The sequence below is a fragment of the Porites lutea genome, chromosome 2, assembly GCF_958299795.1.
Source record: "Porites lutea chromosome 2, jaPorLute2.1, whole genome shotgun sequence".
Lineage (NCBI taxonomy): Eukaryota > Metazoa > Cnidaria > Anthozoa > Scleractinia > Poritidae > Porites > Porites lutea.
In genome coordinates, this window is record NC_133202.1 from 24,553,570 (window position 1) to 24,567,750 (window position 14,181).

At 40.9% G+C, this 14,181-nt stretch overlaps 1 protein-coding gene across 1 annotated transcript in view; it reads left to right on the forward strand.

The window, feature by feature from the left end:
- Positions 1–13,680: 13,680 nt before the first annotated feature.
- Positions 13,681–14,181, forward strand: part of LOC140928086 (uncharacterized) — a 37,759-nt gene continuing 37,258 nt past the window's right edge. The window contains exon 1 of the mRNA XM_073377807.1: positions 13,681–14,150. Coding sequence (XP_073233908.1) covers positions 13,695–14,150 — 456 coding nt within the window. The 5' untranslated portion in view covers positions 13,681–13,694. The remainder of the gene's footprint in view (positions 14,151–14,181) is intronic.

Genomic DNA, 14,181 nt, shown 5'->3' on the forward strand with positions numbered 1-14,181 from the left:
ATATTCTGACTGAACGGTTTCTAGGCGCGCTAATGCTGGCGGCATAGTTTCGGGCTAATGGAGATATGATTTTTGGCGCGAGATTTATGACGTTCTAAGTCAGCCGTATCATCGAGATCGCAGTAGTTTTGAGTCCATTTTGTTTTGCAAGTGAAGTTTTGGATAGTTTATCTTGTTCGTCATTCTAATCTGTTTGTTTTGGAGATAACATTTCTTTTCTTTTTTCTAAGCTTGCGAGCGGGCGGAATCCTCCAAATCCTGCAATCTGATTGGTTCCGAGAGCGGGCGTTATTTTACGATCTTGTCCGCTTCCCGGAATCGTTGGCAGCTTCATTCACAAGTTTGTTTGTTGTTTGTTAATGCGCAAAAACCGTCATTTTCAAACTAAACTTGCGCTATTATTAGCTTTAGCTAGGGAAAAGTGAATTTCATTATTCAGACAAAAAAATCTAAAGGGAGAATGAAGCAAGTCAGCCAGAAAAACCGTTAAAGTAAAGCAAATCAGGGGGCTCGTGATGTCTCTTCACTAGCTTTATAACCGCGCTGTAAGTACTACAGTCTTGCTTTTATGCACCGCTTATTTGACATTTTGCTCTGTTTGTAGTTTTGTGTATTAAGTGAGCTACCTACTGAGTTAGAAGCACTAAGAAAATCACCTGAATTAACTAATAATTAATAATAATAATAATAATAATAATTTATTGTTTGTTAGGCGCAAAATAGCATTCAAATATATGATCTAATGTACAACTGTTAAAACTGAAGCTGTTGGGTACGTAAACATTACGAGCAACTGGGTGGATCAGTCAAAGTGTTTCTGACTGAACACAACAACCTCATGGAAGAATTTAGTACTCCAAGGTAACACTATCCTTGCTTTTAATTCTTGTATTGATTTCATTGATTTTATCTTTCTTTATTTTTATCATCATTTATGCATCTATTGTAATCGCGTTTTCAGTGATCAGTGTATGTCATATGTAGATGTTTATACAGAGGCTGTTGTTATTTCAATGTTTGAAGAATGGCATGTGATGTATTGAACAAAACCAAGAGCCATAATAGGACCTGTCCTATTATAGCTCTTGACAAAACAAATCAATTGACTGGAACTGCTTATTTAACGATTCCGAGGCGTAGATTTTATATCTTCTTTCACCTTTATCGTCGCTATGCAAAGTATGTTTTCTTGCTAGTCCTTTTGGGCCTTTTTACAGACCGAAATTGCGCATTTTGCTACCCTTTCATATACTTCAGCTAGGGAAATCTCTACCCTTTTCTATACCTGAGGCATAAAAAAGGTAACCCTTTCGCGTCCCCGCCCCCCTTGATTGTTCAAAAAATTGAATGAGTTCGTTTTAATCCGGGTACGGGTCGGTTCGCAGTGTTTCATATCAAACCTTATAGAAATACTACTAATAACAAACTAATAAAAAGATCAAGCCAGGGCTAAACGCGAGACTCCCATTAATAAATTTATAGTTTAAATCAAACAATAAACGTGTATTCTACAATTCGGTTCACAATTCATGCGAAAGGCTAAGTGATTTTAGAGAAAAATAATTTACGAACAGCCCAAGAGCAAGAGAGAATGATTGTCTCTTGCCAAGAGTGAACCAAATCTTACTTCGAGTTGACAGCCCCCCATGTACACCAAAAAGCTGGCAATCATCTTCGATCACATTTAAGAGCCATAATGGCTCTTGATCACCGTAGATTAATTAGGCCTGAAAAAAAAAATCAGGCCGAATTTTTTTGCGTTCGACAAGTTTACTTTACAAAATCTTGCCAACAAATCTGGGTGCGCCGGTGTAAACCATCCTTTTATGCCGTTTATACATCACATCTGAGGTGAAAAAGTGCCATGAGGCACTGTTTTTATCATACAGAATGCAGTATTTCATAATTTTGCAGTACAAATTGCACTCATTCAACATTCAGGACGATCGAAGCACGCGTGGGCTTTTAGCTAAACCGTTAAAAAATTTCCAAAATCACCTATACGGCCAGCCGGTTCTCACTTTAATCATAACTATAACAAAATTCTTAAATCTGATTGGATATCAACTGCCCTAATTTCAGCCTTAATAGGACATTTAATTAGGGCAGTACGCGTCATGCCTAAGTAATTGGACACTACGCGCCATCACGCGCGCGCTTAAATGGCTTTTGTTTTTTTTCGCTGCTAGCAAAAAAATCTCGGAATTTCTTGTGTTTTGATTTAAAAAAGAACCTTATGTATCACAAATTTTGTTAAAGTCATGATTAATTGGTAACAGAACTTCGTGTCGTCCAATTCGGTCTGTAATCATACTCGTGATTAAACAAATCGGTCTCCCGCTACGCGGTCGTCCGATTTTGTTTATCACTCGTATGATTACAGACCGAATTGGACTCCACTCAGTCCTGTTACCATTACTTACAGTGCGAGCTGTGGCGAGTGTTTCAATGAACACTAATAGAGTTAATTTATTTTTTATTTCATGTCATGGAATTATTTCACGGTTAATCATAACTATAACAAAATTGTCAAATCTGATTGGCTTTCAACTGCCCTGATTTCAGCCTTAATTGGACAGTTTAATAGGACAGTACGCGTCCTGCCTAAGTAATTGGACAGTACGCGCCATCACGCGGGCGCTTAAATGGCTTTTTTTTCACTGCTAGCAAAACAAAATTTCGAATTTCTCGTGTTTTGATTTAAAAAATAGCCTTTTATATCACAAATTTTGTTTAAGCTATGATTAATTGGTAACAGAACTTCGTGTCGTACTCGTCATACTCGTGATTAAACCAATCGGACTCCCGCTACTCGGTCGTCCGATTTTGGTAATCACTCGTATGATTACAGACCGAATTGGACTCCACCCAGTCCTGTTACCATTACATAACGCGCGGCATTTTGAGTACTCCAGCGAACGATGTTCACTGAACGACTGAAAGCAAACGGCAGAGCGATTAAAATTACATGAGAGACTACTAACAATCAATAAAAGAAATATAATTCGGTAAAACATATACAGAGACAACAACTTTCATTCACGAAGACAAGTATTAAAGTGTCTCAAAAAATCCTGAGTCTTCAAGCTTAAAGCTTAAGTTTATGTTTTTAGCCGGATTCCCGGTGTTTGTTTTTTTTTTCAAAGATGAACTCGAGGCAAGAAAATCGCGCAAAGCTTTCTTTTACGGCCAGAATTATTTAACAATTATTCCTCGAGCCCGAATGGGCTCTGAGTCAATAGCCAATGAGGCCGAAGGCCGAATGGGCTATTGACTCAGAGGCCATGAGGGTAAGAGGAATAATTGTTTTGGTAAAATCCAACTAGTTACTCAAAAATATCGAGAATAAAAAAATTTTAGCTCGTTAAAGCTAGACTTTAATACTTTTTTGCCGCCAAAAAGCGCGCGCTTTTCGCTACTAGTAGGCTATATAACATACAGCCTAGTAGTAGCTCAACCAATCAGAACGCAGCATTGATAATAGACCACTTGTTGGAGTTTACTAAAACTAAATATTCTTTGGAACGTTTTCTTTCTATTTGCGGTGAGAAAGTAATTATTGACAGAAAACTCTGTCATTCAAGATGTTGCATAAATTTTCCGCATCAACTCACCTGTCAAACTTTGACCTATCAGAGCATAAAAAATTGGACGTAGAGCGTGACCAACGCGTGACCATGGAAAGCAAAGTCAAAAGCACTTTAACTGTCTTCCCTGCCTGTAATAGCTGGCTGAATTTTTGCGTCCGAGGTCAGTTTGAAATCAAAATTCTAATTTTGCGGCACAAAAACACATATTTCATATGAATAAAAGAAAAATTAAACGTGAGCCTGCCATCATTTGTAAACTAGTAACTTGTCAGCGGATAACTTCAAAAAATACTTGACCTCGATGGGTCAACACCTGAGCCCGCGATACGGTAAAAAGATACTGGTCAGCGGATACCCTGTTTTGACAGCTGTCAATTGATCACAACATTGATGTCCAATATGTGTGCATTATCAGTTTTCCCGTGCTCTCAAACTAGCTAGAAAGTACGAGATTGAACATTGATCGCGATCAAGTAAAACAATTAACTCGTCAGCGGACAGCTTCAAAAAAAAGCATCACCTAAATGAGTTGACACATGAGCCCGAGATATCGTCATGTGATACTGGTCAGTGGCTATCCTGTTTTGGCATCTGTCAATTGACCATATTGTGAATGTCCAATGTAAAAGATGTGGATTTACGAAGACACGCCTGAGGGACTCCTCCCTTCCTTTTGATAGTCTCGCCTACCCCACCAGTACAATCTGTAGGCGAGTACGTACGCTCGATCAGTCACGTGACAACCAAACGAAAGAGGTTGACCATATTCTATGACTATGGGGCTCTGTCCCACGCGCGCGCGAAGCGCGCGTGGGAGCCCCGCTAAAAAAAACCTTTTCTTGGTTTAAAAGCTCTGTCCTTGTAGAAACAATTTGGTTAAGTTTAGACAATTTAACTCTGTTCGGCCTCTCTAACTAAGCTAAATGGCACTGCACGCGATTCAGTACAGGAAATTTCGGATGCGCTGAAGCTTTTCTCCTACGAACGGGACGATTTTTTCATTGTTTTCCACAAAAATAGGGACAGGCTGTGAACAAAACAAACAAAGTTTAGATAAACTAGAGATACCGTGTGGCACGAAATTTTTGCGGGTTCTAATTTTTGCGATTTTTACGATTTTTCCAGCGATCCGCAAAAATAGGTTCCCGCAAAAAAAAAATTACCGCAAACATTTTTCCCTCAAAAATGTACTCAGGAGCAAACCTACTCTAACTTAAATCTGTTACCCAAAAATGCAATGCTAAGAAATCGTATCTGTTCAATCACAACTTGCCTCTTTCATTCAGAAAAAAGAGTAGTACTGTTTGAAATATGTACCGCATTTCCTCGAATAAATTTAAAAGCCGTGGGGCGATTATTATTTTTTTAGCACAAAAAGGGAGCGATTATTCCAGGGAGGTAATTATTTTAAACATTGCTCACTGGAAGTCGTTCCCCTAAATATTTGTTTTATTTTGCTATTAAATGAAAAAATGATCACATCAAATAAAATAGACGCGGGCTTTTTTAGTGCTCCAAATTTGGTTCCTTGATTACTTTTCAATGTCAATATCCTCGGCGTCGGAGCTTGAATCGTCACCGATGAGTTTTGCCGCAGCAGATTCCACTTCAACTTGAAAGGGAGGGATATGAGAAAGAGCAGATGGCGAGAAGCTGTTAGAAGGGGGGGGGGGGGGGGTGCGATTATTCGGGGAAGGCGATTAATCGAGGGATGGCTATTATTCGAGGAAATACGGTACTTCTATTGCACCCTGATTACACGTACTTAGCAAGAACAAAAATTATATCAATGATGGGTACTCATTCCCTGCTAGACCCGCTAGCAGAGGTCTCTCATTTTTCCTCTCATTTTTGCCTTGTTGTGAGAGACCTCTGCAAGCAGGGAAGGTACTGGGTACTTATTGAAAATCGAAAAAAAAGACCCTCAGCGAGAAAAGCCAATGTGTCCCAATCGCAAAAATTAGTTTCCGCAAAACAGAAAAAATCACCAATCCGCAAAAAAAAACTCCCGCAAAAAATTTCGTGCCACAAGGTACACCCACCTAACTTGTTTTGTATCGACCATCAATAACATTGGAATTATCAATCATCTATTTATAGTCTCAGTTCAAACAGTTTAATGAGACCCCTGGGTTGGGATGGTGTCCGGGATGGAAGTGGGCTTAGCAGGGTTTCTTCTTCCTTTCATGTAAACGCTGTCAGCTGTCTGATGTGGTAAACTTCTCGTTTTAATACAATACATAATTTCTATCTAGTCTAGGTTTTATCACAGCCCAGTATACACCTTCTGGTGTCTAATTCCCTCGTGGGTCGTATTTATGAGAAATGGCTTTGCAAGTTCAACAAGAACTCTTCGGTTCTTTCAAGTTACGACGCACCCATCGGACACAACAAAGATGACGTCATTGTACTACTTTATCCTGTGTATACTCATCAATGGATGTTTAAGAAGTCTTTCGAGTTCGGTTATGATTACGACGATGTCAACGAGAATGGTAAGTACACATGAAGTAGCCTGCATAGCTGGCGGGATGCGCGGGGGTTACGGGATTCGCGTGAGAGTGCTGTATTGTTTGGCTGTATTGTTTATGCGGCGGAGTCGCGAGAAGTGTGGGTACAAGTCAATTCCCTCGCGGCTTCGGGGCTCGCGAAAATCCTGCGCGACTTCCTGCCAGCTACGCAGGCTAATAATGGCCGTACTTATACTAGAGGACGTCTAAGACGTCTAGTATAAATACTGGATATAAGACAGACGCATTAAACGTCAGACGAATAGGACGTCTGAAGTTAAGTGCGTCCGATCGACGTACTTAACAGATGAATTAGTCGTCTTAGACGTTTAAGACGTCTGGTATAAAAATGGGACGCACTTAACGACGCACTTAACCGTCAGACGTTTAATGCGTCTGGACGTCTAAGAGGTCTCCTAGTATAAATACGGCCAATCACACACTTTCGCGGTACTGATAAGACTACCACAACCACGCATAATCTTCTCACGTTCAACATAAGCGAAATATCATCGAATAACTTGGAAAAACTCAGCCTAGTGCAGTCAGATATTGCGAAAACGAGGAATACGTGCAGGAGTATCTCTACGATATGAACATCGACAAATTTCTGCCCTTCGGTGCCGTAATGAAGTTTTAAAGTTTAAGCATAATTCATGGAAAGGTGTAAACTTGAATAACTTATGTTACGTCAGGCAATGTGAATAGTTTCCTTTAAGGCCCACTTAACCTGGCTTTAGACCTACTGGAAACCTAATTTCTAGCAACGGAAATACACACGAAATAATGTCAAATGAAAGTCAAATCTCAGTTCGTATTACTCGAAACAGATATCCAACTAATCGTCTACAATTAAGGAATCCGGGCAATTTAACCAAAATAAACAACACACACAGTCAAGAGGAAACGACAGCAAATAAAATTAGACTGGTGCTCTGGAATGCTCAATCTCTGCAAAAGAAATCTGCATCAGTATGTGACATCATGTTATCTAATAAACTAGATATTTTTGCAGTCACTGAAACCTGGCTGGCGAGCAATGGAAATAATACTTCACTCACTGAAATTTTAAATTTCACTGACAGATTTTAAACTTATTCAAACTCCGAGAGAAAACGCAAAAGGCGGAAAAGGTGTTGCATTGTTTTTTCGGAAAGTTTTCAACACCGTTAAGAATGCAAGTCCTAAGTGTACATCCTTTGAACACTTGGACGTTACTATCTGTTATGCGAAATTCAAGGCACACTTGGTTATAATTTATCGTCCACCACCATCCAGGAAGAACAAGTTGACCGTATCGATGTTCTTCGAAGAGTTCTCCGCCGCCTGGTTAGCTTAGCCTGCGTAGCATGGCGGTTTTGTCGAGCCGGGCGCAGGAGCGGCGTAGCCGCGAAATTCGCGCGCGAAGCGCGCTAGAACGAGCGGCGAAGCCGCGAGAAAAATAAAAACTGCCTGCCCGGATTCGTGGCCTTTTCAACTGCCGCCCCCTTCAACTCATTTTGACATCCTGTTGACAACTTGTTTGGTTTCAGTTTTCCCAGCCAATCAGAAATAAAGTGTTGACAGCCTAAACACGACACAAAAGCTCGTGATATAGTGTAAAACGTGACCTTGGCCGGAATTGGAGTTTGCTTGAACAAACACAGGTTTTTTCTTTGTGGCTATCTCGCGCATAGGTGACTACACTGCGTTCTAAACTTGACTGAGTAGATCTTATTTTTGCTGCACTAAGTCTTACATTTATTTAGAGGTCATGAAGTTGGTATGTTTAATCCGTATTGAGTAATTATTTCCTGTGGTTAATGTTATTTTCGCTAATTAGAATTTGTTGATCTCAGATGCAGTTGTACAGGGACCGCGCAGGGGGTGGGGCTGGGGGGGCTTTAGCCCCCCCACTTTTTTGGCTGTTGATGTTAAAACATTGAATGTTCAACTGGAAATATTTAAGGTGTTGATGAAGGACGGATAATTTACCTGTTTTGATGACATTTTAGCCAAGATCAAGCAGCTTTCTGAAGCCGAAAAGTGTATGAAAACTGAAATCATAACCCTATGTAAACTTCTTCTTGTAAATCCAGCAACCAGTGCAGCAGGCGAGAGATCCTTTTCTTCTGCTCGGAAACTGAAAACGTGGCTACGCTCGACGATGACACAAACAAGATTTAGCAATCTGACAATACTTAATACCCACAAGCAGAGAACAGACAAACCTTGTCTTATAGATGTTGCCAATGAGTTTGTAGCTCTCAATGAAAATCGAAAAAGCAACTATGGCACCTTCAAAGAATCCGACTTAAAAATGTCCGGGTGACACTCATCCGTTTGCGTCTGTTGGGTTTAGCTTAGAAGTTAGTCTATTCATTTAATATTTGGTCAAACGTGAAGGCCAGTTTGTTACTCGTTGTTTTATAAGAATGAAAAATTAACTTCCCTTTTCGCAGTTTTAGATCCATTTCTAGCCATTTCAGAAGACTTCAATTTCAAATTTTCCCGGGGAGCATGCCCCCGGACCCCCCTAGTTGGCTCACGCTAACGCGTTCACATTAGCCCCCCGACTTGAAAATCCGCTCCGCGGGCCCTGTTGTAAAGTACTAATTTCTTTGACCACTCTTAAAGCCTAAAGCTTTTTTTTACGGCTAAATAAATATTTTAGTTTCTTTGGTCTTTTCCGACTAAAATGCCTGGATCTGGACAACTACAAACCAAGGAGCCTTGGTTTGTAGTTTCTTTGTCACTGCTTTGTCCGTGAATGTTTTGACGCTGGACCCGGCTTTTTAAGTGTTGTTTGCAGGATGTTGTATTTTTACGTATAGCGCGATCTTCAGATTTGAGTTGTTGCCAAATCTTGTTCACAAAATTTCCATGACTTCCCGTCAAATATTCAAGATCGACGACGCTCCGGTCAACGCTTCTTTGATATTATGATTTTGTTTTGCGGAGATGATTTGTTCAGTCCCTCGAAACTCTCCCATGGGAGATTACCAAAATATTTGATTGACAGGCGAACATTCCGAACCAATCGGAACGATCCGTACGCTGGCGTACGGACCGACTCAAAAAAGCCCCCCGTCCGTGCAGGCGGTTTTTCAAGTTGCTTCCGCCCCAATCTCCTCGCGGTTTCTCTGCCCTCGTCGCCTTTATTACTTAGCGCGCTCAACCAAAACCGCCATGCTACGCAGGCTAGGTTAGCTCAGTTGGGAGAGCGCCGGTCTGCTTAGCGGGAGGTCACGGGTTCGAAACCCCGGCCGGACCAACACTCAGGGTCTTTAAAATAACTGAGAAGAAAGTGCTGCCTTTGTAATGACATCTGCAAACGGTTAGACTTTCTAGTCTTCTCGGAAAAGGACGAAAAACCGTTGGTCCCGTCTCATAGCACTTACACATATCTGGTTCTTGTGGGACGTAAAAGAACCCACACCACTGTTCGAAAAGAGTAGGGGACGTAGATCCCGGTGTTGTGGTCAACCTTCACACGTCACATCATTCACATCACGGGTTGGGTTGGTACAGTAAGCTCTTAAATGGACTGAGAGCGGCTGCCAGTGGCGCCTTTGTATGCTGACGTCCGAGCTTACTATTCACATGTTAAAGTATTGTAAAGAGGGCACGTCTGTTGTCCTCTCATCCACGACTCTTCTTCTTCTTCCTCTTCTTCTCTTAGCTTATCGAACATCTGATTGAAGACTATATTTATCCACTAGTCATTGCTGGAGACTTCAGCTTCCATATCGATGACTTGAATCATCGCGATGCTCTTAAGTTCACTGATCTCTTGGAGTCTGTTAACCTAATACAAGATGTTAAGAGCCCTACTCATCGACATGGACACACCCTCCCATAACTAGGAAGGAAGAAGACATGATCGCTGATGTCCAAGAACTTGCTTATGTTTACTCTGACCACAGAATAATATGCTGCGAAATCAACCACTCCAAGTCACCTGCTGCAAAGATCCTAAAGACATTTAGACCAACAAAGAGCTTGGATGTCACTAAATTACAACGCGATATTGCGGATGCATTCTCACTGATCGACTGCTCTACATCTACGTGATCACTAGATGACCTTGTTTCCCTATATAATGACGCTCTTAAAGGTATCTATGATACTCTTGCATCAATTAAAACACGATGGATTAGACTCCGTCCACAAGCATCGTGGTATGATGACAATCTACGACAAGCTAAACGAGATAAACGCAGGCTGGAGCGTAAATTCAGGAAGTCTGGTCTTAAAGCCGACAAACAGCAATTTGAATTAAAATGCTCTGAATATAACTCTCTACTCGAAACTCCCAAACGTAACTTTTTTAAGAGCAGAATAGAACAGGCAGACCGCCATCAGCTTTTCAAACTTATTGATGACCTTTTCTCAGTAAACACGACTGTGCTACCTCCTTATGATTCTCTTGAACAGCTTACTGGAGACTTCAATGCTTTCTTCATTGGAAAAATACAAGGCCTACGAATGGAATTAATGAATCCTTCTTCAAAACATCACGACGAAGAACAAAGAATACTCCACTGTGAATTTCCTCAGTTTACGCCCCCATCAAATGAAAGCATCAAGAACGTCATATCATCCTTCTTAAACAAGACCTGCTCCCTCGATCCGATCCCAACGCATGTTATTAAAGATAACATAAGTTCTGTACTATCTATGGTCAGCGGAATTGTGAGAGAATCGTTCTCAAATGGGATCTTTCCGACCTCATTAAAAACACCGCTGGTTCGTCCAAAATTGAAAAAACCTGATCTTAAACCTGATTTATTAGCTAACTACAGACCTATAGCTAACATACCATTCCTCTCTAAGGTATTAGAAAAATCAGCTGCCATCCAAGTTCGCAACTACTTGAATGACAATGACCTGTTTCCTGCCTTACAGTTTGCTTATAAGAAATATCACTCAACAGAGACTGCGCTACTTAGAGTTATCGATGACATCCTAAAGACTCTTGACTCCAGCGGTGAAGTAATACTTGTGCTACTTGACCTGTCCGCAGCATTCGACACCCTGGATCACCAAATTCTCCTCACGAGGTTAAGGAAATATTTTAATTTCACAGAAACAGCTCTTAAATGGTTCTCCTGTTACTTGCTTGGCCGATCTCAGCGAGTTTCTATAGAGGATGCAACATCTCCGCCACGATGTTTAGAGTATGGCGTTCCCAGTCATGTCCAATACTGTCGCACTGTTACGGACCGTTAAGAGCAGTTGACGGATCGTACGCTCCGTACAAACCGTCAGCGTTGCTAACGATCCGTATTCTGAGCACATACGGAGCGTGCATCTCATTATGAATTTGGATATTTACGTTTATTACATCCACTTTGAAATCACTGGCGATCCGTGCAATCTGATTGGCATTCAGCAGGGTGATTTATTCCCAAATCGCACCATTTTTAGGGCTCTAGATTTAATTATTTTTGGATCGATGGTGTCGAAAAAATAAGCGCTAACTCGTCTGTGACTTTAAGTCGCTGAGCCGTAACGTAATTTTGAAAGTTCTATTTTCTGTCGCTGTCATTGTCCTAATTCCGGTTCACTGATTCTCGACGCGCACATCGTGCATACTTAATGAGGACGAAGGCAAAGTAGCTCTTTTTTATACCACAAAAAAATTTTTCAATTTCTTTCTTCCGTTGTTTTTGCTTCTCCTCATTTCTATTGCCTTCCCTCTTCCCCCCCCCCCCCACCACCACCACCACCATCACCACTTCTGTATTGTTTCACCACCACTTCTACCATCACTACATTTCTATTGTTTTCTTCCACCACCACCACGTTTCTTTTGTTTTCATCCACCACCACCACCTCAGCCACCTCCTCAATTTTATGGCTTAGTCAATTCCAAGCGTGCCCATGCCCCCACCGGGCATTTGTCGGGCAATTGTCATCTTGTCGGTCCCGGTTGTGGGCAATTTGTTAGAACCTCTGCCCGGAGGTGGGGAATTTTTCAATTCTTCTAGAAGAACGTCGCTCCTTTTTCAATATCTCTCTAAAAAGTATGCCTAATTGGATAGCTTTAGATATTTTTCTATAAAGAATATTTTTAATACTTATTTTAGCTCCATTGCGTCCCAATATATAACACAGTGTATTTTTTGCATCCGTCTAAGACTGCTTCCCGCCATGCATTGGGATGATTTTTGCACCGGAAAAACAATCAATGTATCGTTTGAAGAGTTCAAAGGAAAAGACGATTTCTTTGTGCGTGAATGGTTGAGACAGAAAGGTCTAGAAAAACTTTGCGAGATATTTGAAAGCTAATATAACCTTCGTGTATTGTATGTGATCATTTTAGCAATAATTATAACTAGTGGCTAGGGGCGATTTACGTAGGGCGTTTCACGCGTTTTGATCAGCAAGTTAATAGAGATTTCCCATAAATATGTTATTTGCATCTTATTTACTGGAAAATACAATTTTGGTGTTGTTCCGGGTGGGGCATTTGCACCCTATTTTTAAGTTCCACCGTGGGGCATTTGCAGCTTTTCAAAATGCCAGGGGGTATGGGCGCGCTTGGAATTGACTGAGCCATTATTGTTTTAATACCTCCTCCTCCTCCTCCTCCTCCTCCTCATTTTTATTATTTTCCTGTTTTAAAGTTCGTGACGGTTGATATATTTCAATTAAAGGCTTCAGACTGGCCATGTATAGTCTTATACGTTATGAAGAGAATGTTAAATTCAATCCTCTTTTCAACTGTAAGCCAGTGCAAGTTCTTTAGTATAGGCGTTACATGATCTGAACTTTTTAGACCCATCACAAGACACGCCGCAGTATTCTGGATTCTTTGGAGTTTATCCATTTGATATTTAGGAATACCGTACAAAAGAAAATTACAATAGTCCAATCGCGAGATGACTATTCAGCCAGTCTTTGCTTCACGCGTATGTCAGTAGTATAAACTGAAAATAACAACCCAAAGAAAGCAAGGAATCTACTGGGGTGTTATTATGGATAATAATTTGTCATTTAGTAGTCACGTCAATGAAATTTGTAAGAAATCTACTCTCGATCAATAGGACGCATTCGGAACTGATATCTCTCGCTAGACGGACTTAAAATGTTAGCTAATGCCCTACCGACCTGGGACCGACCAGCCTAGACGAAGTCGTGGTGAATAAAAACGCAATGGCAAGCTATTTTGACAGAAAAAAGCTTAATCAATAAAACATTTATTATATGGCTAAAAGAACATTTCTCTTGTGGGATTCGTGCGGTAAGATATAGACCCATCTTTTCCGCTAAGGTAGCCAATCAGAACACAGGATTCGCTTCATATTTTTATGTTCACTGCTGTATTGTAACAGTTGAAACAGTTGACTGAAATTCTCTTCAAAGAAGTAATAGATGCCTCAGACCTGTTTTTGGTAGACTTCTTGGTGGAAACCCCTATGATGAGTATGGGACTGTCGGCTTAATTTTTCTGTCCCTAGGCCTGAATATTCCGCGCGGCCAATGCGAATCGGGTCGCGTGGTCCGATTTGCGATACACTATGTGAGCCATACATGAGGGGCTTCGTCACCACACTCGGAAAGAGAAAGAGAGATAACAGAAAAGAAGTATTTTAGGGGAATAAGAATTATGGAGAATCCCAGAAAAATATATATTCTCGTGAAAGATCGTGTGGGCATTATGCAAGAGAGAAGCATGTTGTCTTTTGGTGCAATGAAGTTAACTCCTACACAGGTTTGCAAAGGAGAGTTATTGGAGGCTCTTCCAGAAACAGAGCAACCTAACGACTCAACAAGAATAGCTCTTGCTGGATTTGATCGGATAAATTTACGTCTTGAATGTCGTATAGAAGACATAACACGACTTACGATCGAAGATGCTAACCTACTCTTGGCTATTTCTTCAGTAGGTTTGAGACATCAGTCTTTTATCGATAGGAAACGTTTAGATTTCGGGAGACAGATCTCACCCGGAAGTCAGGTGCTTGTGGAAGTGAAAGGATTGTCCAAAAAATTACTCGGAACTGTTTGGTACATTGGTGAACTGTCCCCCTTTCATGGAACCATGTTTGGTGTAGAGTTGGTGGTAAGTAAGCTTAATACCACTGATTTACCAC